Here is a 26464-nt window from a genome sequence, read left to right on the forward strand (position 1 = left end):
TACTACAGCGAACGAACTCTTACGGGAATACGTGAAGTCAGCCTACAGATCGAAATCCCGGGATATTCCAATTCACAGCGCCATCTTGCTTCACGATAACGAGCGGCTCCACACCGCTCATTTAACGAGCGAGACACTCGTCAAACTTAACTCGAACATGCGGCCTACAATTTCAGTTTAGTCCTTGCGATTATCATTTGTTCGGCCCGCTCAAGGGAGCATTAGGGGGACATAATTTTGGGACCGATGATGAGGTTGAAGAATTTTTTACGCAATTGGTTCCAGCACAACCGAAAAAAAATCTACGAAAAGGGTATTCGAAACCTTCCAAAAAGCTGGGAAACGAGTGTGGATGTTCATGGAAACTGTCGTGAAGATTTAATATTAATTTTGTCAATTTTGTTTGTAAATAAACTATTTCTGCGGACAGATTCTCATTTATATTTGAACTACCCTTTAAAAGTGTAATATATAAAATATATAGTTATGAATATATTAATACAACAGTTGATTTATTGTTTTATACATTAAAATTATTTTATATTTATAACTATTTTCAATTTGGTGGGGCGACAAAAAATAAGCTTCTTATTCTATGTTTTTACATTCTCTTATTAATTTATATCTGGTAAACGGTAAATTAAAACTTTCTTTTTGTAACTGTTGTTAAACGTATATACTCGTACTATTACTGTTAACACACCTACCTCCATGGCTGGTTACATCTTTGCCTTACCGGGAGATTCTGAATTTGAATCACAGTCATGTTTGAAATCTTTTCTCACACGGTACAAAAATTTATTTGTCATTTATCATACAAAATGTAACTGTAAATGTGAAATCAGCGTATAGTTGTTTAAGACTAAATGAAAATGAATAGTATAAGTTAATATATTGTTCAGAGAAACCTGCCGCATCAGTCTAGTGCTTAAATTCCTCAACGCAAAATCAACTGATTTTTGAAGTCAAGATTTCTAAGATTAGTTTTCCTTGCAAAGGCAGTAAATTTAAATGTTAGTCTACAGATACAGGTGTTTTTTAGCGGATGGGTTTCAGTTAACCACACGTTTCAGGAATGGTCGACCTGAGTCTGTTCCAGACTTCATGTTTACCGGTACATTTACATTGCAGCGACGTCAGGACTGGCACGCCGATAGTGGTAACTGCATTTGCCTATACACACACACACAGTGAGAGAGAGATAGTGGGAGAGAGAGAGAGGCTGGCAGACAGAGACGCGGCAGTAGCTGGAAAACTGGTTGCAGAAAACAATAATATTGTCGAGTGACTGTACATCACGTTAATAAGTGCTTCAATACATTTTAATAAAACAGAGACATTCATACAGAAAATATATTATTAGATTAATGAATGTGATAAAGCAAATGATAATCATTAATTTATTATTGTGTATGTCGTAATCTAAATTCATATACTATGGATAATGAATTTTAACCCAAATATTAGTATCTTAATTACGATGAACAATCGCAATTATTTTTCTTTTTTATTATTACCAGATTATTGTAATTATATTAATTAAAAAGGATTCATACAGGATATAATTACTGAAAATGAAAAAATAATACAGAATAACATAAACTAAACACAATATTAAAAACAGCAATATTTACATTCAAAAATGTAATTCCATATAAATATCATTGTAATTAAGAGTTGTGTTTTATTCATTTTTAGCATACTGTATAATATAAAACGTAGCTCAAACCTTTCTGCTATTTCAATTTGTCAAAACGAATATATACACAAATCATTTTATTGTAAAGCTTGACGTTCAATATCAAAGTTTCATGTTTTAACTGTTAAATTTATCCGCTCACAATTGTACTTTGAATACTTTACTAAAAACAATAAATAAAACAAAAGATGAACAAAATATTTTTCCGCTTTGTATTTTAATTAAGTAAAAAATTCAATTCCGTATAATAATGAAAACAAATAAATACCACGCTTACTTAAGAGAGAAACACTACTTTAATTAAAATTTACTTTCATATTAAACATTTTAAAGATTCTTACAAGTAAAACATTGCAATATCGTCAATTGATACACCAGATATGAAATAACTATAATTTTTTTTACAGGATATATTCTTACTAAAAATAAATTATTACAGAACAAATTCGATTGTAATACTTATTCCTTAATGTATTTTTTATATATACTCGTATATGAATGTTAAAACTCAGATGGGTGGATAAAGTGATAAATGAAGAGGTATTGCGGCAAATAGATGAAGAAAGAAGCATTTGGAAAAATATAATTAAAAGAAGAGACAGACTTATTAGCCACATACTAAGGCATCCTGCAATAGTCGCTTTGATATTGGAAGGACAGGTAAAAGGAAAAAATTGTGTAGGCAGGCCACGTTTGGAATATGTAAAACAAATTGTTAGGGATGTAGGTATACTGAAATGAAACGACTAGCACTAGATAGGGAATCCTGGAGAGCTGCATCAAACCAGTCAAATGACTGAAGACAAAAAAAAAAAAGATACTCGTATATATATCTACAATATGATTTAGCTGAATGGTTGGTAATTTTCATTTTATATATATGATAAGATTTTTCTAGCATACATTCAAGCTAGACTAGCAAAGTAGTTGATCTGTAGAATACTTTTTCTATCTCAGGTAAAGATATCCGGAGGTTCTGAGGGAATGAGGGCAAAGTAGATTTTCCACTTCTTTGGTAAGACCAATGACACTCCGTTTGGTGAGATTATTTTTCTGGTATTTATAAATTCTTCAGTGAACAGTTCGTGCCCTTATCACCAACAAACTCTTCTATTTTCCTTCCGGATGACAGTTTTTGTAGATTTTGGGTAGATGATCATTAAATCCGTAGTAAGGACGGTGAATTTTTTTCAGTTACCAAGTCTGGTCTTTATGTGGCTTTACATATAAATGTTAATGTTATAGTTTCCTATTTGGTTGCTGTTCAAGGTCCATCCTTTGGCTGAAATGTATATCGGATAAAGCTGGCGATTTTAATATTTCCTAATGCATTACAAAACTTTTAAGTGTAGTGTTGTTCATCTTGGGCTACGATTCTGTGGCTAAATCATTCTTTCTCAATACCCACCCACTTTTCATTTTGGTTTTCTTGGCATTTCTTTCATTACCCTAAAGCATAAGACCGAATTTCTGTACCACAAACGGCTACTGAGCCTCGAAAGAGTTTAGAGATCAGTGTCCTAAATAGGTCCTAGAGCTTACCTAACAGCTTGAACGGACTAAGCGCGGTGCCATACACCACCGACTTACGTGTCCCAGCCGCTCACTTGTTATATATTTACTAAAATGGGTAGGTGCACCCCGTCAACTACTAAAAATATATATGACATCCGTAAATTAAAATTTACTTCGCCTTGACAGCAATTCGTGCCTAGGTCGCTGAGTGCCAGCAAGTGTCTGTTCACCGTATTAAAGCGCTTGGAGCCTTAACTGGCTGGTGTTCGGCCATATATATCTCTAGGTTAGCTTCAGACAGCAGTGAGGTAGGAATCTTTTCCCTTAGGTAAACTACTGATGTCGGTTGAATATAGCAACCGCATCATGGAACTCCCACACGGACCGAGAATGTGGGTCTCGCGCTTGTGAGTCCAGTTTTCCCCTTGACCTTTAAGTTCCAGGATGGTCCGGTCTCTGGCCACCCCAAAAGCAGGGCAGTCAAATATTAGGTGTTCATTTGACTGGACCTACCCGCAGACAAACAGCTCATCAGCTGTCAGGTGTAACCGAAACAGATATTGGTTCAAAATAACATGATCGGTGAGCATCTGAGCCCCCGTTGCCCTTAAAAATGAACTCGAAGCATACCATCCCCCCCAGATCCTGTATAAACTTATAAAATGATCTTTCCTTAGTCGTGGCATCCCATTCCAGCTGCGATGCTTCCATCGTGAGGCTGCGGAAGAGGCTGCAGGAGGCAACTGAAAAAAATTTATATCCAGTGCATTGTGATCACCGTTCCGCTCCGGTACTGATTCGACTCGAAACCGCATCCCAAATATCTCGGTCTACTAACCTCTTCGCAATCTTCACAAGCTAGCTGCCCGAACTTTCACCAGTAAATCGTTTGGGAGAGCCTTTCCCAATACGATGGTAGCCTCGTAGAAGGTTGTTTTAAAAACACCATTGCATAAAATTAAGGCTCTGTGCTGGGCACTCTTTAAATTCTGAACAGTGCTATATCCAACTTTTGCGCCCAGACTTGCGCCGCGTATGAGGTCACATCCACTTTTCATACTCTTTCTTCCCAATTTTGGGTTCTTGACTGTAAATCAATTTGTTGGGTTCATCCTGAGAATACCATACTCTTTAGAACCATCGCATCCCTAGTATGCTGTAAAAAAGGGATTTCCTGTGGACTTACTGTAGGATTCAAAATAAGCCAAACAGTTATTAAGTAAAGCCAACCACCCTGACCGGCGTAGGAGAGGACTCCCGCCTTGGAACGATTCCGGTCGCCACAGCATCCCCTCCGTTTCTAGCCCTGATGTACTTTACCAGATTTAGTCTTTTAGGCTCTTTAAACTTGATAACACAATAGTCATCAGTTTGGCCTCTGTCAGGATGATACCGATGTAAATGCCTCGGCAGACATTTCCATCAGTGTATTTACACAACCTATTACCGCCTTCGTATAGCATCTTCCAAGCACCACCATCTACCGTAACTTACAAACCCTAAAGTATCAAATCCACCGATCCGCGAAAACACAATCTCCGCGCCTACCTCTAACATCGAAGGTTTTACACAAAATTCTTCCTACACCTAACTTCAATTAAACCGTCGAATCCTTCTTAAAATACAAACATGAATCTTACAACATAAAATGGTGATTTAACCTCCCAAAAGGTTTTAATATTTATAGAGCTACATAGTTTTAATTTTTTATGTGACAAATATTCAACTTCGTTCCGTTACAAGAAATACAGATGGAACTAAGTCCTGATGATTATCTTATAAGTCAATTGCTAAATCAATGAATAGAAAAATATTTATACTACAGAAAGAATTCACTTCTAACATATTGTGAAAAACAATCATTGATCGGTCAAAATTTATGATATTAGAATTAGAAAAAATTCGAGGAAGCATCTAAAACTGAAAGATAAATCTTACCGCCATAAAAGGAAAATATCCAATCAGAAAGATTTTTATTAAAATACTTCTAACCCATCTATCGGATCACCTATTAATTGTTTTTTTTTCTAAACATTTTTCCTGATTATCCACTAATGAGTATACCACGAATCATGGATAAATTGCACCTGAATGTATTCGCACGCTATACAATTATGTATATTGGTGAGGGTTTCTCCTGACGGAAGCTTGAGTACAAGAGTCTAATAATTAAAAAAAAAAACAATAGGCTGCAGAATATATAAACTGGTGCAACTTAACATTGTTGACCTGTTCCTGTCATTTTTAGTAAAAATAGTTTGCCAACGGAACAGTGTGAACGATTACTATTTTCAAGAAGTGCTTGAATTATTATTAAGAGTTCGTTTTTATTTGTCTTATTTTGCAGCTCTTTATAGGTAAGGAATTTTTTCCTAAATAAAATCATTCCTTCATCTTTAATTCTACACTTCTTAGTTTTATTAATTGGGTTTTGGCCAGATACATCCTGAATTTGTAAGGATGTGGTGAGGTGAACAATTATTGCACCTTGGTTTATGGAGTACGGAAAGGACGGCACTGCCTGTGTATCTACTCAAGGACACTTTTTCTAATCGGTGGCTATAAGAAACGCCCAAATTGAAATTTGGCTTGCTTGTCCGATAAAGCCACACCTTCTTATTTTCTTATAACATTTTTCCTTGTCAGGCTATTCTATGTCTCAATCATATAGCAGTGTATAATTTAGTGTGGGAAGTTTCATTTGTTATCCTTAAGTAAAAGCCGAGTAAAAACGTCAGTATGTGATAACGGATAATGTAAAGAAATGGAATTTATTAATTAACAATCTTATGTAAGAAAATATTTTTAAAGACCGTAAAAACATATTTTGCAATCTAAAAACAGATTTAGAAAATAAAACCTTTAAATTTTATCAAATATTTTTGAAGAACTTGAGAATGTTTTTTTTTTTGTTCAAAACGAACTTTCAATAAGAAAATTTCAGAATAGTCGTACATATTTTTTCCGAGGTATAAATTAATTTAAGTACTAAATAATATTCAATCGTAATTAAGGTTCAAACATCCGGCATTTTTCGTTTGTATTCTTCTCCGCAGGATTGACATCATTGTTTAAAACGGTAAAACTACTGTATAAATTCTAAATATTGAATTACTAAATTTAATATTTGTATTATATTCCTAAATATAGTAATATTTAGGATCGGTTTTTAATTTATGAAAAAAAATTCCCAATTTTTCAAAAGAAAAATGGGAAGAAACGGACTAAAAATTGTAATTTATAAAGGTAGACCTTTGAATAAACTAGTTATGAAAGATAGGGAAAATTGGAAAGAGCGATTAGGTGTATGTGTGCGCGCGCGCGTGTGGGAATGGATATTTGTATACATGAATGTTTTAGTGTTGTTGCATATGTGCAATTATACAGAGTGTGGCTAGTTTTGTTGAATGTTGTGTGATGCTGTGATGGATGTAGTGTGTGTTAATGTAATGTGGTGATATATAGCAGTAACCAGTGCTTTACAAGCCGCAACACGACACACATCTGCTGTTGTTTCTGACATACATTTATCTCTATAACTCCAAAATGCACAGAAATGGTCCCTTCACTAACAGCTACAATAATAATAATAATAATAATAATAACAATAATATTAATCACGTAACTATTTCATTAAAAAAAAAAAAACAAAATTCTATTTCAAAGCATGTGACAGTTTTATAAAATACGATGAGGCTTTATATGCAGATAAACTGTACGAATAAAAAGTAAATTATTCATAATTACTGAATTTATTAAAAATTATTTCCAGTTAATTAAAAATTCAAATGTTGTTACAATTTGGTAATTTTTAATACGTGTATTTTCGTAGAAGACAATTTGTATATTATTTGGTAAAATTTAACAGTTTTTAAAGTATTATGAGAAGCTTATGATCCCAGTTCATATAGTTCAAGCTAAGGATTAAAGATAATATTTAATTAATATGTGCAATTATCGGAGCGTTTGATTACATAACTTTTACCGATATTAAGCATATAGAATTACCCAGGTGTCAACGGGAGTTCTGTATGTTGAGAAATTTAAATAAATAAAAAGGATTCTGTATTACAAAAAATACGGGCAGGCCATCATAACTAAGAACCTTTCACTAAATTCACTATTCACAGAATGAAATTAAATGGCGATTTTTTAGCGTGTGAATGCCATGCTGACCGGGATTCGAACCAGGAACCTCCAGATGAAAGGCTGAGACGCTAACACTCGCGACACGGATAAAATCACAGTTCAACTGAATGTAATTAAAAATAAAATCAATGTAACGTCCTATAAAGCATAACTTATCGGTTAACAATTTTCACTCCATACCTTCTTTTTGCTCTGATTTCATTATACGAGTAAAATATATTAGTACGTAATAAAAAGTATGTCGATTTCAGAAAATAGAATTAGCCGTTTTTCTTCCTTTTTTAGTGAGTCGCGCTATACCATCAAAAGTCATTTATATCTACCATGACCATTAATAGCAACTCTCCTTTATTCACGTTAAATTTAAGTTTAACTGGGTCGTAAGCTCTAGCATAACCCTTATACGAGAATAAAATATAATTTAAAACTTGTTACGTTTCTTGTGAGATGTTTCACCTAATATTGAAAAAATTATAATTATATCTGTGCAAAGCAACGTAGTCATACCAAGAATACTTAAACCACTATTATACAACTTGTTGAATGAAACCTACAGTAAATTACGAATTAAAACATTATTTATATAATTATAGAAAACCTATAAGAGCTAACAAATTATTCATTTCCTTTTAAGCCATGATTATAATACTTCAAAACAGGTCGTAAACCCAAGCTCGATTCTTTTTTTGTCTGTAATCAAGAGACTATTCCCTAAATATCGTAGTTAATTTAATTTCAAATATCAAATGAATTTTAAAACGCAGGAATAAAGACCGAATAAAAATAATTATTCGCGTGTTAATATTAATTTTAACCAGGTTCGAGCACCAGAGTTAATCGGATTAAAGCTGAAACTAATTACGCATCTAATCAACAGTGTTTACATTTAAACAGCGTTTTGGAGATGAATTGTCGTCACGGGACATACTATCTATTGGATCAGTACTATCGATTAGATAATGTACAATACATTTGTCTTATTAATTCTCATCAAACTTAAAAATTATTTTAAGTATTTATTAAGTTTAATGATTTTTTCTAAATGACCATACGAAAAAATATCGGCTTGTATCTATAAAAAAAACCAATATTAATTAGTTTTTTTATTTAGTTATTATTATTTAATTTATTTTTAGTTGTTAAAAAAATCACTTTAGACAGTCCAAGGTGAAAGCGAAAAATATACCTCCAGACTTAAACTCTAAAATACTTGAACTCACCAATCTGATTGGCATTACGTTGATTTATATTTTCTAAAATGTTCATTTTTAAATTGAAAAATAAGGATAAAACAATCGTAAATGAATAGTCCAATAATCGGCCGAATATCCTTTTCAAGAACCTTAATTTATTGAAAACAGGAAATAGATAAATAAAATTAAAAAATAAGTATAAGCATTAATAATAAATAAACAAGAAGAAGGGCAGATAAGGCATGACGTCAAATGTAGGTAGAAGGGTTGATTAAACGCTATATAAAGATTAACAAAGATTTAAAGTATCAGTGCAATAAGTTTTGATAATGAATGGTTCTGAAACGCGTCAATAAGAGTCAAAAGAATAAAGCTAAGAAAGTTAAGCAGTACAGAACATAGAGGAAATATCTGTAACTTGTCTACAGTTTACAAAATTTAGAAAACATGTTTTCATTCTTAAAATGAATTTATTTTCTTATATATATATATATATATATATATATAAGAATTTTGTATTTATATTAATTTTTTTCATTCTCTTGCGACTGATGAATCGAAAAACGCACTTTTTAACATTTTTTAAGTTAAATTTTAAGCGTATTAAACTGTTTATCTTATTTAAATAACAATTTAGCGTTGTTAACTTTAAAATTTATTTATTCTTTTTTTTTTTTTAATAAAATGTTACAAGTTTCAGTATCATAACAAAACAAATTTTTCATATTCAAAAAAAAAAAAATTTAGTATATTAATTTAATTTCATACTATAAAACTTAATATAAATAAATATATATGTAAATGTTTCTTCTCAAAGCTTTAAGAAAATATGTATAAAAACGTTTGTTTTGTTAGGGAGATTTTAATTATAAACAGATAATGTATTTATATAATGATTATTAATTAATAATACAAAATTTAAAATTTTAATTTTTTTAAGACAATACGAAAGATTTTAGAAACAGTTTTTTTATTTATTAATGTGCAGAGTGTACAACTGTTATTTAAATTTAAAATAATTAAAAAACTCTGATTCAGCGTAAAGCAATTTACAATACTGGCTGGAATTTAAAAAAAAAGATTGGTTATTCAATTTGATCGGACGTTTTTCTGTATCGTATTGATTCATGATACACAAAGTTAAAATTATTATCAGGAAATAACACAAAAAAAAGAAACCATAACTGCAAGTACTATTTAAAATACTGCAATCTACTTAGATAACAAGAGAAATTCCAATAAAAATAATATCAACCATGATTTCTGTCATCCAGGAGGAAGTATTTTTCAATAAGCTAAGTCAATGGTGATGGTTATAAAATATTATCACTAGTTTTATAAATCTTCTGTACGTAAAGCTAAATTGGTTCTGTAAAATTCATTATTAATAGAACAAAAATATTGTAATAAATTCGTTACACGTGCATTACAATTGCAATATTAGTAAGAAACTAATGTAAAATCGTGTAACAAAACTAATTATAGACTATTTAACTAGCTTAATTACTTTTGGTGTCTTTGATCCAACCCAAATACGATTAGTCAGCCAGACGCGTACAGATCAAACATTTATACTCTCAAAGGAAATCATTTAATGTTTTAACAGCCGTACTCCTTATTTATCAGAAAATTATTTTGCACAATTCTTATAGATTATTAAATCTCATATCTGAAAAATTGTATGAGACTGAATAATATTTAGAAAAATAATTATTTTTCAGTATTCCAATTTCTTCCTCCTTCATCTAATATATATATATCTATCTTCATCTATATATATATATTCTTCATCTATATATATATATATATATATATATATATATAAATAAATATATATATATAAAATTTAAACTGCCTACACATAAATATTTTGAATATCAGTGATATCACGTGTTAGATTACAATAACCTTAAAAAAATTTTTTTTTTCTAAATCTGTACGTTTGATCATAAATAAATTATACATATAAATAATTATATATAAGAAAATGTCAAGGATTTTTTTTGAAGTGCATAACAAATATTTACGACACTTAATACAGTTTCAATAAAAAGAGAGAATGGGGCATCTATAGTTGAGCATTAGCTATAATTAACATTGAAAATAAATTATTATGTTTATATATATTATATAAAATAAATAATTTATAGTAGTTTATCATAAATTAAATAAAATTGAACGAAACATTTTTTAGCTTACCGATAGAAAATGTTTGAAAAATCCAAACCTGCTGCAGCGAATACCATTGAAATGAATCTGTAAAAGTACATAAAGTAAGATAAAAAATAGAAATAAAATTATTAATTAAAGTAATTATAATTACAGGTATAATAAAATTTCATAAAAAATAACAAATTGTAAAAAACTGTACACATACATTCACTAATTCCCCGCAGATAATGATTTATTTTTATAAACCAATCTGCAATATTAAATGTGTACGCGATCGCTGGTGTGTATGTATTTGTGGGGGTGTGCATGTAGATATATGATAAAAATAAATCAAAACTAAAATGAAAAATCGCTGTAATATTTTTTCAGGGTGCGTACAGAAGTAGGCGGCGGTGCATGGTGTCCGAAGCAACAGGTCACCACTGAGCCCCGCGAGTGGTTGGAAGTAAACCTGCATACGGTCCGAGTCATCACCGCAGTCGAGACTCAAGGGAGATTTGGTAACGGCCAAGGTCAGGAGTTTGCTGAAGCTTATTTATTGGAATACTGGAGACCACGTTTGGCTAAATGGGTTCGATATCGTAATAATAAAGGAGAAGAGGTATTTATATTTTTATTTAAAGTTTTAAAATACGTATTCAAACTTATTTTTAATATAAAATAGAACGTAATCTTCTGCCAAATTGTTTTTCGATTTTTTTATATGATTTTGAGGATATTTTAATTATATTATAATCATTCTACTATTGTTATGGGCGTTACTTTTTAATTCCTAACACGTAAATAAATGATAAAAAAATAACATTCAGATTATAAAATAATTATTCACTTTATAGACGATGTCATAAATGGTATTTTTGCTATTATACCATTACAAAAAAATAAATAAAAGAAAGTGTTGTAACATTCGACTGGGACATCAAATGAAAGCGTAGAAGTTGATCAGGGCACCAAAAACAGTACACAAACTTAAATAAAAAAGAAGAGCGGTTATTTTGAATATAAAAAATATAAAAATTATTTTATTAATTACTAGAATTTGAAAAAAAAATCTGTAAACAATTACAATTTTATAGACGTTTATTGTAAATATTTGAGTGCTTATTTAAATAAATGTTAAGAAAAGTATGCAAGAATTTCAGGTATATCTATTTAATAATAAAAGATGATTACTTGCTATTATTTTAAACCTGATCGACATAGTAGTTATGATTAACGTAAACGAAAACCTTTTAATGTAATTTTAAATAAATCGATCGAAAACTGTTATAAACCTTTAGATAATGTATTGAAAATAAAAATTTAAGCTTAATAAAGGCAGAATACCTGATGTGACCATCACCGCCAAAATAATAAACTTATAAAAAATTATATTAACCAGAACTGCATTTATATTTACCTGGATTAAACAAAATCTGACAGCCAGTTTTTCTATCCTGAAAATCCATTCTGATTTTATAAGTAGCCCTATTTTCTTAATGCAATATTTAAATGGGAGTATAACTATGTAAAATAATTATTATTTAATGAAGGTGCTGAGCTTATTGATTATTAAAAGGTGCTTCAAAGTGCCACACCTATCACCGAACACACATACTGTGTGTGTGTGTTTGTGTGTGTGAGAGATAGGAGTGGCCCCTTAATCACCTTTTATCTCCAGAACTACTCGACCGATTTTGACCAAACTTGGTCAGATTATTTATATGCATGGGGCATTGATTCCCTTAAATTTTCAATATAAACGGTCAAACGAGTGAGGCTGTAGAGCAAGGTCACCCTCGGTATGTCGTGATTTCGCCTAATTAAGTCTTATTTCTCTTAGGCACATTTGTTAACAATTAAAAATTAATAATATTTCCATAAACAATTTTTTGCAAAATCAAACCCCCATCCCAAAAAAATGCTCTAAAGAAAGTAGTGTTTACGGGAGTGTACTGTGTCATTAGTACCAATTTTCATCACAAAGAATGGTAGTGTAGCACTGACGTATAGCTGCTGTAGTCGTTTTCTATGTTGTAACGTCACAGGTGAGCGGTAGAATTAAATAAATGAATAATATTTAAAGTGGCCGCTAATACCGCCACACCCGAACGAATGAATTCGTTATGCGCTGTGCGCTTTAATTGGAATCATTTAATTAAATAAACAAAAATTATTATATTTAAATAAAATTATAAATATTTTAAATTGAGTGTGTATATGTGTTTGTGTAAGCTGTACATTAGAAAAAATCCGCGTGGTGGGAAAGTTCTTTAATTGTGTTGTCAGCTTCTTACCTTAGAAGCCATTACGAAACGGATGACGACGAGCTTTTCGTAATTGATTCCAAAAATTTATCCAGGCGTTTTTTTAAATTATTAACTATTTCAAGTTATTGTAGATTTCAGATATTCAATGTACGATGGTTGATAGTTTTTGATACTGTTTTTAGACTGGACTTATATTTATTAAAGCAGAAGTGTTCGTTCTCATTTTGTAAAAATATTTTTTTCTTAAATTTATTATTATTTTTACTAATATGATTTTTCAACAGAATGAGATAGAAATTGAACTGAAATCTGTTTCTTAACTTATTGTTGTAATTAAATTATTTTTATCGGTTACAGAAAAAACTATTTTTTAATAGATTTAATTTTCAACTTAGTTTAATAATAAATCAAAGTAATTCTACAAATTCATCTAGGAAAATTAATAATTGACGTAAATACAAAGTTTGTTATTAAAATTTAAATAACAGGCTATAATAATTTAATTATAAGATAAACAAAATTATTCTAAACATTTATTTGACACAAAACAATCATAAATTACCATTTAAATCGAAGGTGAGAAATCTATACCCATAAAATAATTCACTAATTATTATAAAACTAATATAAGTAATTATTAACTGACGTAAATTGAGTCTAATAACATTAATGAATACATTATTGATAATATTCAAAAACGGCTTAGCACTTTCTTGGAATATTAATGCATAAATTTTGATAAAATTAGAATAACGTAATTCTAAATTACGTTAAAACTAATACAATCAAAACAATCAATCATCCAACGACTTCTTGGATTAACACAGCAATTTAAATACGAATACTGGAATTAAACAAAAGATAAATATAAAAAATTAAAAAAACACGATTACCAAAATATAGGATAATTAAAGAGCGTGCGACTGACAATTGTATATAGTATTTATACACAGTAAAATTTTCTCAAATCTTTTATATTTATTTAAACATATATACATATACGAGGAGGCTCGGCTGATAAATTTTGTCATTTATATGCGTAGCATGGGAATAAAAAGAGATAATGGAATGAAATAAAAAATGAATAAAAGCTACAAAATACAGCATTTATTTTTCAATATAATCCCCGTTTGCACGGATACACTTTTCCCAACGTGTGACAATTTTCATTCCGTCGCTGAAACATTCTGCCGGTCTTTCTCGTATCCAAGTGGCCAAGTGGCCATACCTTCCTTCACCTCATCGTCGGTAATCATCGAGGTGTAATGATTACCTCTGAGATCCCGATTGTGACGAGGGAAGAAGTGGAAGTTGCACGAAGCCAAATCCGGCAATTATGGCGGATTAGGAATAGGATCAAACTTCAGCTTGCGGAGAGCCATCACAGAGTTTGCGCGGTATCCATCGTGCACAGATTTTACAGTAACCCAATCGCTTGATAATATGGCCTACTCGTTCTTTAGGTATGTCTAACTGAATAGCGATGAGTTGCTGGGTGATGCGCCGGTCACGTTGAAGTAAATCGTCCACCTCCTTTCGATGTTTCTCGTCAGTCACAGAAACTGGTCGTCCGCTCCGAGGTACGTCCCCAATTGTCACTTTACCAGCTTCACATTCGCGAAATTTCAACGCCCACCTGTTCACAATACTCCTGTCAACCGTTTCACTACCGTAAATCGCTTTTAAACGATGAAAAATATTCGTACGATTAACATTTTCTGCTGTTAAAAAGTTGATCATTGTGCGCTATTTTAAACGTGTTGAGTATTGGCCGTATTCGACTCCATTTTAACTACTACTGAAAACAAACCGGTAAACGGATTTCAACGCATTACAGCAGGTTTTTAGAAGGGATTTTACCTATCATGTGCTTCCACCTCCAACTCGATAGTACCTTTTGTCTCCGTGTAGCACGCTAGTTTGCAAAATTTATCAGCCTCGTATTTATATAGCCTATGACATTTCAGGAAAGGATTCCAACGCGGAGTCATACATCTAAATCGGCTCAGCCGTTGAACTGCTACGGTGAAACATATATACATACATACGCCCTATAGACATTACACTTCTTTTTGAGCAGTCGTGTAAAAACATTACGTCGCGTCGGCCTTATTAGCAAAGGACGTAACTCCACTTTTTGACAATTTTAAGATTTTTATATCACAGCCTTCAGAAAAGGCAGTAACACTACATAATTAATTTAAACGTAAAAATCAAATTTTAGTCAAAATCGTATCTAGATAGCCAGTTAACGTTACTTAGCAAGTTGTAATTCTCTTTAGTCAATGTGAATGTTATGCCGTTAAGATTAGTGTTGCTACAGTGCCTCTTTTTTTTTACTTCCAAGCGTTCATTAAGGTTTGTCTAACAGTAGAAGATTATTTTAAAAAATCTTTAATAACCACACTAACTCATTTGTGATAAAAACTAAGAGTGATCAGTTTTTGTGGTCAATGAAAGAACTAATTATTTTCGGAAATGGAGTTACGTCTGTTGCTTATTAAAATCGCTAAGCAAATGCTGTAACTCCAATCAGATTAAATAAAAACTGCAGTTCGTTGATCATCGGAAAAAACTCAAATGAACTTTTTTCTTTTATTTTTCACAAACATGTTCAAATATAAACTAATAGATTGGATAAAGTATTTTAGTAACTTAAAAATATTTAATGGCCAGAAAATAACATGTAGCATACTGATTTAGCAGCTTTTATAAAGAGTTAACACGATTATATATCTTTTATTTCAGATTAAAGGCTAATTCTTATTTTAAGACTGTTACCGTGTTTGCTTCAAGAACTGATAAAACAATGTGAACCTGAAACTAAAAATTTAATTGAAAATATGAATAGTGTTTTTAATGCCGATAGTTTGTTAATTGTTAGTGAAAATGGAACTGTCTCTGATTTTAACGTGAAAATAAATAAAATCGTTCAGTGTTATGTCGTAGGCTTAAATCGAGGCAAGGATTCTGTAAAACTAGTTAGAAAAGAACACATTAATCAAAACAATGATGATACATCAATTGATGTTGAAAAATACAGTGATAAAAGGATTTTTGATCTAAATAGTCAACCATGTTTTGGTGGTGAAAACGATATTCATTTCGAAGTAATGACTTCAGATCCCAACTCACACAAAAAGTGTTGACCGAAACTGATGATTTCCTGGTTAGTGAAAATCAAAATTTAAACCAATCACCTGTCAATTTTGAAACAAGTACTGATGAAGAACGGCTAGATGATACAGTTATCATACTGATCGCGAGCCTTCATTTAGCTCAGACAAAAATTATGAACATGCCTACCGTACAATTAAAATTCAATTGGATAGTAGAAATCAAGCTGAAATGGATGAAGAAATACTTCTGAGTGGCATACTGACAAAACAAGATAATCCTCAGCAAAAAAGATAAAGGCTAAAATACTAACACGTCACTGAAAAAGACTGGCAAGTAAATGTCAACTAAACTGCTAGAGAAAAAGTAAAATCTTATTTGGGAAAGGTATGTAAACGGAAAATGGAAATGATAAACCAAAACAAGAAAGAAAAGTTAGAGAATGTTGTAGATATAAGCAGATAGTTAATTCAAAAATTAGGTGTGCCAGTATTTCAGAAGATTAAAAAAAAATTATTTTTGAAAACTTCCGAAAAATAACGAAGCAAAAAAAAATTTACCTTAACATGTTTGTTGTGGTTCGTCCAACATCTGAAAAAGAGATCGCAGAGACCATGAGACAAGTAGACGAGAATCTTCTTTCATTTATTATTTGAAAGAAAATCAAGAAAAAATCCGGGTCTGTAAAACAATGTTTTTGAACACTTTTGGAATAGGAAAGAAGGAAGTCAGAAACTGGAAAAAACTATTAGTATTGCAGAAAATAAACAAGCAATGGGTGATGATAGACATAGAGGCAAGGGTAAATAAAACTATGAAATCACAACTAATATTAAGAAATACCGAATGATTTCATTTCTGATGCAAGAAATAGATTCTTTGGTGATTCTAAAACTGCGATGAATAATTTTTTTGGGTAGCCTATCAATAATGTAGTCTCATTACTGTAGAAAAATTTCATCAAAACTATACTTGGAACCGATGTGGGTTACAAAGCAAGGCCTTTATAGAGAAGATAGTGATGTACAAAACGTAAAACCATTATCCATTGCTGTATTTTCGAAAACATTTTCAGATAAAAACATCAGTTTTCAGTGTTTGTAGGTCAAAAAAATATGAATGTGTTATTTGCATTGTACAGGGTATAATTTGCATGGTACAGGTGTTTTTTGTACAGGGAACATTACTGAAGATGTTCACATCAAGCATATCAAGATGAAAGATAAAGCAAAAAAGAAAGTGATAAGGCATGTGAAAAAATGTTGTATTTACAGTGGACTTACAGTCTATCTTACTGTGCCCTAAATCAAATGTCTCAAGTTTATATTATAAAACAAAATTGGCTGTACATAATTTGACATTCTTTAATTTAAAAACTAAAGAAGTATTCTGCTATATCTGAAATGAATGTAAGGGCGGATTAATAGGTAATGATTTTTCATTTATCATTTGTGTTAGTTACAAAACAATGCCCTCACTTTAACATTGAAATCATAATTATGTACAGTGATGGGTGTTGCTATCGAATCTTTCAAACGCTTTGTTCAATCTAGCCAGACTAAAAAAAAAACTATTGAACAGACGTTTCTTGAAAAACGACACACGCAGATGGAAGCCGACTCAGTACATTCCCAGATTGAAAGGCAAGCGAGAAATACAAATGTCAATGTTCCTGCAGATTACGTTGCTGCCATAGAAAACGCACGACGTACCCCTTCTCTTTACTTAGTGAGATACCTAGACCACACATTTTTCCAAAATTTTGAGTCTTCAATACTTTAAATCTGTATGACCTGGTAAAAGAGTTGGTGATTCTTTCGTTGTAGATACCCGAGCATTTAAATACACCTCAACTGAAATAAAATACAAGCTCAGAAATAGGGACGCATGGGAAGACTTTCCAATACGATTGTTAGACACAGTACATTGTTAAGCTGTTTTATCTGAAATTCCACCCTTATACAAAGAAATATTAAAAATATAGAAACGAAAGTATGAGTTCTGCAAAGTTTAAAAAATACTCTACCAGCTGATTACCATTCTTTTTATAATAATTTACCTTATAATAGGTGTTAAAAAAAGTTGTGTTTAAATTAAAAATATACTTTATCATTTTTGTTGTTCACAAATTTCTCTCGATTCTTGGAAGTTTTGTAACTCGTATTTTTTACATATTAGAATCTTAGTATTCTCATTTTGTATCTATAATTTTTAATGATATCTTTTTATTTAATAAATAGATTTTCTAAGCTAAAATATTCTTTATGTTAATAGTATCTAAAAATTAAAACCAGCTGAATAATTTTTACTTCCTAGAAATAAAATATCGTAACTCCAAAGAAGAAATAGGATTTTAAAAAGAAATAGTCGTAACTCCTTGAAAATTTAAAAATATTAAAACTTAGCTAGTAGAAGTTAAGTACAACAAACAATGATAAATTTTACTAAAATTAAAGACCAACAGAAGTTTCTTCGTTTCTAAAATAGGAACAGAAACAGTTTTATTGTTTCCCTGTAAAATTTGTCATTTTGGAGTTACTGCCATTACTAATTACGTCGACTACTAGTAAAACTTCACGCGTATGAGATACATCTTTTTAAATTCAAAAATTTTAAATTGTAAATTAAAATTACGAACAAAAGATTTGAAAAACTATATAGAGCAACTGATGATGCGAGGTACTCGCGAAAGCGCTCTTGCTTGGATTATGGAATAAGATAGGTGTCATCTTATTTTATTTTATTAATCTGTAGTTGGTTGATCAGATTAATATATATTATATATATATATATATATATATATATATATATATATATATAATATATTTTTATATATATATATATATATATATATATATATATATATAATATATTTTTATATATATATATATTATATATATATATAAAAGGTGGCATAATACTTTTTAGAGGCGTAGAATAAATTTTAGAAATATTTTTCTAATATATTCATATGTAAGTTAAGGTTAAAAAATTTGCTTAACTAAAGTTTTCTCTAAATCTAACACCCACTTCAATAAAAACTAGAATAAGAAAAAGAAAATTTTCAAATAATATTTTAAAGATCCGAGGTCAATAATTTAAAAAAAAAAAAAATAGACATTTCTTGATAGCTCTATATATATATATATATATATATATATATATATATACATATATATATGTAGTATAAACTTCCAAAAAATTTTTGAAAAATATTTTTTTTTCAAAGGAAGAAAAAACAACAGAACAAAAAACATGTATTTCAGTTTTAAGAGGCTGGGATTGATTTCTTTGAAAAATGCTTCCTTTTTTTATTTACAGTGTAGCATTGTAGATAACAAGTTTTCTTTCATAAAGATTTCTCTAAAAAAGCTCTGAAGAAAATTGAAAATTTTTTCACGATATCCCTCACTCACTTAACGAATTTTGAGAAATATTTGAGCCAAATTTGAAAAATATCGATTCAGTCAATCCTTAAATCAGTCAGGCCAAAAGCAGTGCGACACATATGTTCAATATATATTATGCACATACATACATACATGTTTTTTTTTTTGGTGTAGATAAACTGTTTGGACCCTAAAATATAAAGATTTGAAAAATCCCGATACTCCATTTTTCACATGGTCACCATACGTTTCCCTTTAATAGAGCTAATCTATATATATATATATATATATATACTACAAAATTGTTTATGGCTTATTTTTACAACCTAAATAATAATATAAAAGCAATCTGTAAATAATTTTATTAATTTCATTGATTCTAAAGAATACGGTAATATTTTGTTTGTTGAGTCGGTTTTCTGTAAAACTTGTTTTTACAGAAAACTGTCTGCATATTATCTGACATCTTTTTGTCTGAACACTGCTCTAATTAATCAGTTTCTTATTTTCCATATCTAAAAATATACAAGGTAATTTACTCTTACTTTTGTCTTATTGGTGTATATGCACTTTTACTTCTTTGGACATCGTGGAAGAAATGCCGAACCGTTTTATAATCAAAATATTACCATCGATTACATTTATTTTATTATGTTACAATGCAGACTTAATTAAACTTTAAATTATTCTTTGACAGTTTCAAAAAATCGAAAACCTTTACTGTAGCATATAGTATTCATGAAAACAAATAGAAAGATGAACTTAATTAAAGTCATATACAATTCTCTTTTTAAATACCATAACCAAATAAATGTAGATAAGCTGATATGAATCTTAAGTCATTTCAGAACAAAGTTGTTTTCAAGCAAAAAAACATTCTTTGTTCAGCTTACTAAAGAACTTCAGAAGTGAATTTATATCATAAACAAACCTTAATATGCTTTTCCTTAAATATTATCTGTATCGTTCAGAAATACAGCTGATAGTTAGCCGTAAGTGATGCAGAAATTACGTTTACCACTATTTAGACTGGCTGTGTAGTGAGCATAATTTAGTTCAGCAAGTCAGTTAATTTAAATATCGCACAGCCATAATAATAGTGAAACAAAATAAAATTAATACGGCAACAAAATAATGGGCCCTTTTTCAAGAAGTTATAACTAATTACCACCCCCAGAATCATAATTCAAGAAAATAAATAAAAATATCATTAGCAGCTACCCGTAAATGCGTAACCTAAAATATAGTAAACTCGAGTAGAAAATATTTAGTTTTTTTTTTAACATTATGATTATTCTTAAATAAAATAACATTCAATGAAAACATTATCAAAAATAAAATTTGAGTAGGTAAGTAAAAATGTTTAAAAATTTTTTTGCCTTCCAGTTTATGTGCAAGAAAAAAATGTTTATAATCATTTTTGAGCTTTAGATAAATTGCGAACAATTAAAACATATAAAACATATAATATAAATAAAATAACAGCATAATTTTAAAATGAGCCATTCAACGAATAAAAACAATAATGTACTAAAAAAATTAATAAATATAATACTTTATTTAAATATCAAAATAAAATAATTAAGTGTTCGTACATATTATGCTAAGTGAAAATTATATTAACGATATGAGTGTAAGTTAAATGCGAACAAACGGTCGATCCAAATTATCAGCAAGACTCCTTCGCTACACGAAAGAAGAACTTTAAATTAGGATGGTAGGTTGGTGTAGACATGCAGGTCGTTCAGTTAACAATTATTGTTAGTATAGTACAGAGTTAGAAGGAGAAGGAATAATACAAAATGAAGGACTGGAAAGGAGCGAAGAAGGAGAGGAGAAACGAAAGCGACTCGGCGGCAACCGTACCTAAAACCAGCAGGTAGGTAGGTGGGTAGAGAGCAGCTCTATTGATTGTTGCTCACTCCACTAGCTTGGTCTACCTGTACAGCGGCCGTTCGCCTGTTTAAAATCGACCAAACATGATACTATATCTCCACTCCTTCCTCTATGATACCACACACCTCATCTACAGTACCCGTAAACCATGCGGCATACGCACATTACATATTCTACCCGTATAATAACCGACTAACTTGAAACACACCACCAAATAGCTAAATGAACATTCCTTAATATTTTGTACATTAACATTTTACCGATATATAAATATTAATAAACTTATAAATAAATAATAAATACTTTAAAAGGGAAGAAATCCACATACATTTACCGTTATAAATAATTAATAATATAAATTAATATTCATGAATTGCCATTATCGCGATAATGGCAATTTTTACCTATTAAAATATCAACGGTAATAATATAAGTGAAAATATTTTCCAATTTCTCGGATTTTCCAATTCTTCTCGATAATACACGTTTTTTTCTATAACTTTCCTTTTTTACTTGATTTCAATAGTAGTGATTTGACTACCGATGTTTACCAATCTGAATATTAGCATAATAGAGCAAATTGTTTAGCTATCAAAAGAAAATCTGTTGAACTCATCCGTTTATTACACTTTTTGTTACTTAGTAACCGCATACTTTATGTATAAATATCAGGTTGTACTAATAATTGAACATGAAGAAAAGCTCATTCATAAAAAGTAAGAAAAAGGTGCAATCTTTTCCTATTCCTCTCTAAATTTTATATAACACAAAATTAAGAGAAAAATTTCAAACTAGAGTAACTACCCAAGGAAAAAGAATAATTTCGTCAATGACCTTTTTTTTGACAGAAATAAAAAAAGAAAAAAAAATTAATAAAATGGATTAGCAGTACGGAAAGAAATTTAATTAGAAAATAAAAAAAAATAAACAAAATGATAGAAATATATTATAAAGGAAGGTAATTAGGAATTAAATATTAATAATAATATAAACGTTAATAATATTAATATACCATATGGTATACAGCTAAGGGGTACAACTAGGAAGAGTAACATTAAGGTTAAACAACACTTCCAGAATATGTTGACGAGAATCATTACAGAGGCGCCGTAGTTTCCACAGAACGAATAAATTCATATTTATCTGGAATTGTCTTACGTCTGCAAAGAAACCAAGCGATTCGGTTCACATTACAAACAACGCTAGGTAATCGTGTGAATTATTTAGCGTTTAATCTCCTAGACAAAAGAGAGGATATCCTGGCAACTCAAACGCATTCACGTGCTGGACCTCGGGGAGTCTGAGTCTCTTGGGATATGAAGACATCCTTTAAGTAATGAGCATCTCTCTATGCTTAATGAAGAGTATAAATTCCTTTCATATGCAAATTATTTTGCTATTTGGTTTTAATTTTCCTTTATCTTTTAATATTATTTGATTTTTTTCCTTTTTTGGGGGTTTTATGGACTTTTGTACTTTTATAAAGTGAATCTGTTTAAGTGCACTTATATAAATGAACTATTGTCTGTGTGTTTATTTATATATTATCTTATATTTACATCACATTTGAATTATTGTCTTACGTATTTATCGTTTTGAGGAAGATTCATTGGAAATTTCTCATCAAGCGCAATTATTATTATATCTACTTATAGTTTTTTTCTTGTTTAACCTTCGTGATGGCACCCTTAGGTACTTCAGAGAATGAGATGAATGATTTGTAGCATGTGTGAAAATACCATGCCTGACCGGTATTCGAACCCGGGACCACCGGATGTATTTAATTATACCTCCTTCTTGGAACCGATTGTAAATAAACGAACTGTAATAAAATTTAAAAAAAAAATTCGAAACATTAGACATCAGAATTTGTAGAATTTAGTAAAAATATAAAGGAATGATGATATAAAGTTGAAATCAAAACCGATTGGCAGATGTAAGATGCTTTTGGGCAGAAAAATCTGAGGAATATAAAATACAGAGATTATTACAAAAGATATTCCAAAAAAATATTTGTATGTAGCGTGAAACTTTTTAATCATGAACAAGAGAAAAGGCAGCGAGGTTGATTATAGAAACGTTTGATATAACCTATTACAGATAGAATTAAAAAATTAAATAGGTTGATAAAGTACAAAATAAAGAAGTCTTAAGAGGAGTAGAAGAAGAAAAATATTATTGAAGAATGCCCACTAGATTGCAGAGATGAACATAATCGTATCCGAGATTAATATATTTGTCATTGGAAAGAAGCATAGATAGTAAAAACTGTTGGATAAAACAGGTTACTAGGCTCAGAATATAATATTATGTTAAAGTTCCAGAATTATTACAAAGTAAAAGAATAAATAAAGCACAATCGATTATAAAATTACTGGAAAAAAGTATTGTATTGTACGCTACAGATTATACGAAAAGAATAACATAAAAATAAAATTGCAAGACCTCCATTAACAACGTAACTGTAACCATACCTAATATGATATAATAATAACTAAGAAGTTGGCTAATTCGCGAAGAACGCAACAGAAAACGTACTTTAGAACATGTTCTATTGGTGAAAATAAAAAATAAAATTTTTATAAACTTGTCCCTTTCTTTATAAAAAAAAAATTTAATCTATGAGTTGTTAGACTGCTAGATTTGCTTGTAGAGTTGCTCAATCGTGCTTATTTGTTACTTTTCTAAAATATCTAACTCTTTTATTCAGTGATATTGAGATTTTTTTTTCGTTTAATATCTAATTAAAAACTGCCATATTCTGATTTGTTATGATAAAAAACTTCAATATTGTTACTATTTTATTTAAATTTGTAGACTTTATTTATAGCATTTTACCCACAATTAGATTTTCTACAAGTTTGATTTAAAACGCTTTTATGTTTATTACTCATTTAACAAAGTTATGTTATCCCACACAAAAAAAATGCCTTTGTAGACCCAGTCTTTTGCATTTTGCCCCACGTTTATCGAAAACTTATTTTTCAGGTGATATTTTATAAAAAATTACTAAAATTTATCCCTTAATCTGGGATTCAAGATTACAGTCTGGATTAACTTTAGTGAGGTTACAGAAATCAGCGAAAAATATTTTGCCAGCCGATATCGCTAACAAAGCGTTTCCGAATCTGTTTGTATGAATTTTCTACTTTATTTTCAGTAATAGATCATGTCTGGAAAAAAGTTTTTACATTCTACGAAGAATGTAAAAAAATTTACATAGTTTAAAAAAGTAGTTTGTAAAAGTTTATACATAGTGATTCACGAGAATCACTCTGTATAAACTACATAACTACGGTGTATCAAAACCAAAATGGCTTTACGCCCTTTTACATGAATCAAATGATTCCGGAATCTGGCATTATTATTCACTTACATTTAATATAATTTATTATATTTAATAACTTTTTCTATATAAAAACTTTTGATAATGAAATAGTGAACAGTTAAACTACAGCAAAATTTAACCGTTTACAATATCTTAAAAAGAATTATTTTAACAAAAATTTAACCTGTTTATTTATTGTTAAATTGCTTGTTGTCCCAAAAGTTTCATATTCCATTAATTATTTGAGTTATATTTTGTTATTCTACAAAATATGAAAAATAAGTATTGGTTTAAATTTAAATAATTTGAAGGTAGAAAAAATAGAAAAATTTCAATAATTTTATTTCTTTATTATTTTTTTTTATAATGCTTTCTCAGCTCTTCCTTTATTTTCACGTAGATGAATAGAAAATAAAAAATCTAGTAACATAGTGAACTACTCCTGTTTCAATTTGGTAATAAGTAATGTTTTATGTAGATTTAAAAAAATAAATAAATAAAATGAACAATGACAAAAATGGTAATTTAGAAAAAATATATTGGATATCAACCCAGCAGTTTTAAGCAACCGTACAGGGAATAAAATGTTCAAGAAAATGACACAGCAGTTACTTTTACAAGAATAAAAATCTGATGTAGACACTACATGACTTCCTTGTACGCCTATTAAATTGCATATACACATTATTTAAAATGAAAAGTACATAACATTTTATTTTATTAATAACTTCTGATATTTTTTCATATTTGTTTTTTTTTTATTACTGAATTATTATTCATCGTAAAAGTTTTTTTACAGTGAAAGGTTAATAATTATTAATAAATCAATATTTTTAAATGGAGATGATGTCTGATTCGAATCGACGTGCCTTCCCCTTGTAAGATCCAAATATTTCATTAATTAAAATTTTATTTTGCTATAATTCTGGAACTAATGAAGAAAATAAGTACTACTTACGATAATATATCGTTGAAAAGCTCTCAATGAGGTCTTATTACTGCACTTATGAAAAAGTCAAAACCCCTGATTTTTTTTGGATTTGGGGCTTTTTTGGATACTTTGTTCAGTCAACTGCAATCAAAAATGAAGGTGCACAGCTACATTTTAAAACAATCCTAAATCCAAACTTTCAACATCCTACAGCTAATCGTTCTTGAGTTATGCGAGATACGTACGTACGTACAGACGTCAAGCCAAAACTAGTCAAAATGGATTCAGGGATGTTCAAAATGGATATTTACGTTGAAATCTGAAAACCGAAATTTTTCGCGATCACAATACTACCTTTACTTCGTATAAGAAAATAAAAATCATTCCATTTCCAACAAAATATATAAGTAGTGAAAATGGTTTTTTAGAATATGCATCTCCATATCAGCATTTTGAACTGTTATGCGTACAATATTCAACCTTAAGAGTGACAAACTCGTATTGATTTACCAAACAGACTGATTGTATACCAAACACAATTACTTTTAGTAAAAGTAACTCCCCTTATTTCCGCTTGTATCTATCAGATTTTTTATATCTGTCACAGCCACTACACAAGTCAGGGTGTGATGAAGCAAAAAATTAATGTACTGCTACTGTGCAATTTTTTTATTTTTATTCACCGTCTCTATACAATAAGGGATTCAGTTATTACTTCTGAAAAAATGTCTTAATCTATATATGAATATAATAAATAAGTAAGAGCGCATATATATTCGAATAGATTTTTTTACAAGAACATAAAAACGTATAACATGCTTAAGCA

The 26464-nt window shown here is 29.9% G+C and overlaps 1 protein-coding gene across 1 annotated transcript in view; it reads left to right on the forward strand.

Moving 5' to 3' along the window:
* The window catches only part of LOC142328804 (discoidin domain-containing receptor 2-like), a 309180-nt gene that overhangs the window by 167342 nt on the left and 115374 nt on the right, over positions 1–26464 (forward strand). The window contains exon 4 of the mRNA XM_075372847.1: positions 11098–11329. Coding sequence (XP_075228962.1) covers positions 11098–11329 — 232 coding nt within the window. The remainder of the gene's footprint in view (positions 1–11097; positions 11330–26464) is intronic.

This window comes from Lycorma delicatula, chromosome 8 (genome assembly GCF_047948215.1).
Source record: "Lycorma delicatula isolate Av1 chromosome 8, ASM4794821v1, whole genome shotgun sequence".
In the NCBI taxonomy this organism is placed as follows: Eukaryota; Metazoa; Arthropoda; class Insecta; order Hemiptera; family Fulgoridae; genus Lycorma; species Lycorma delicatula.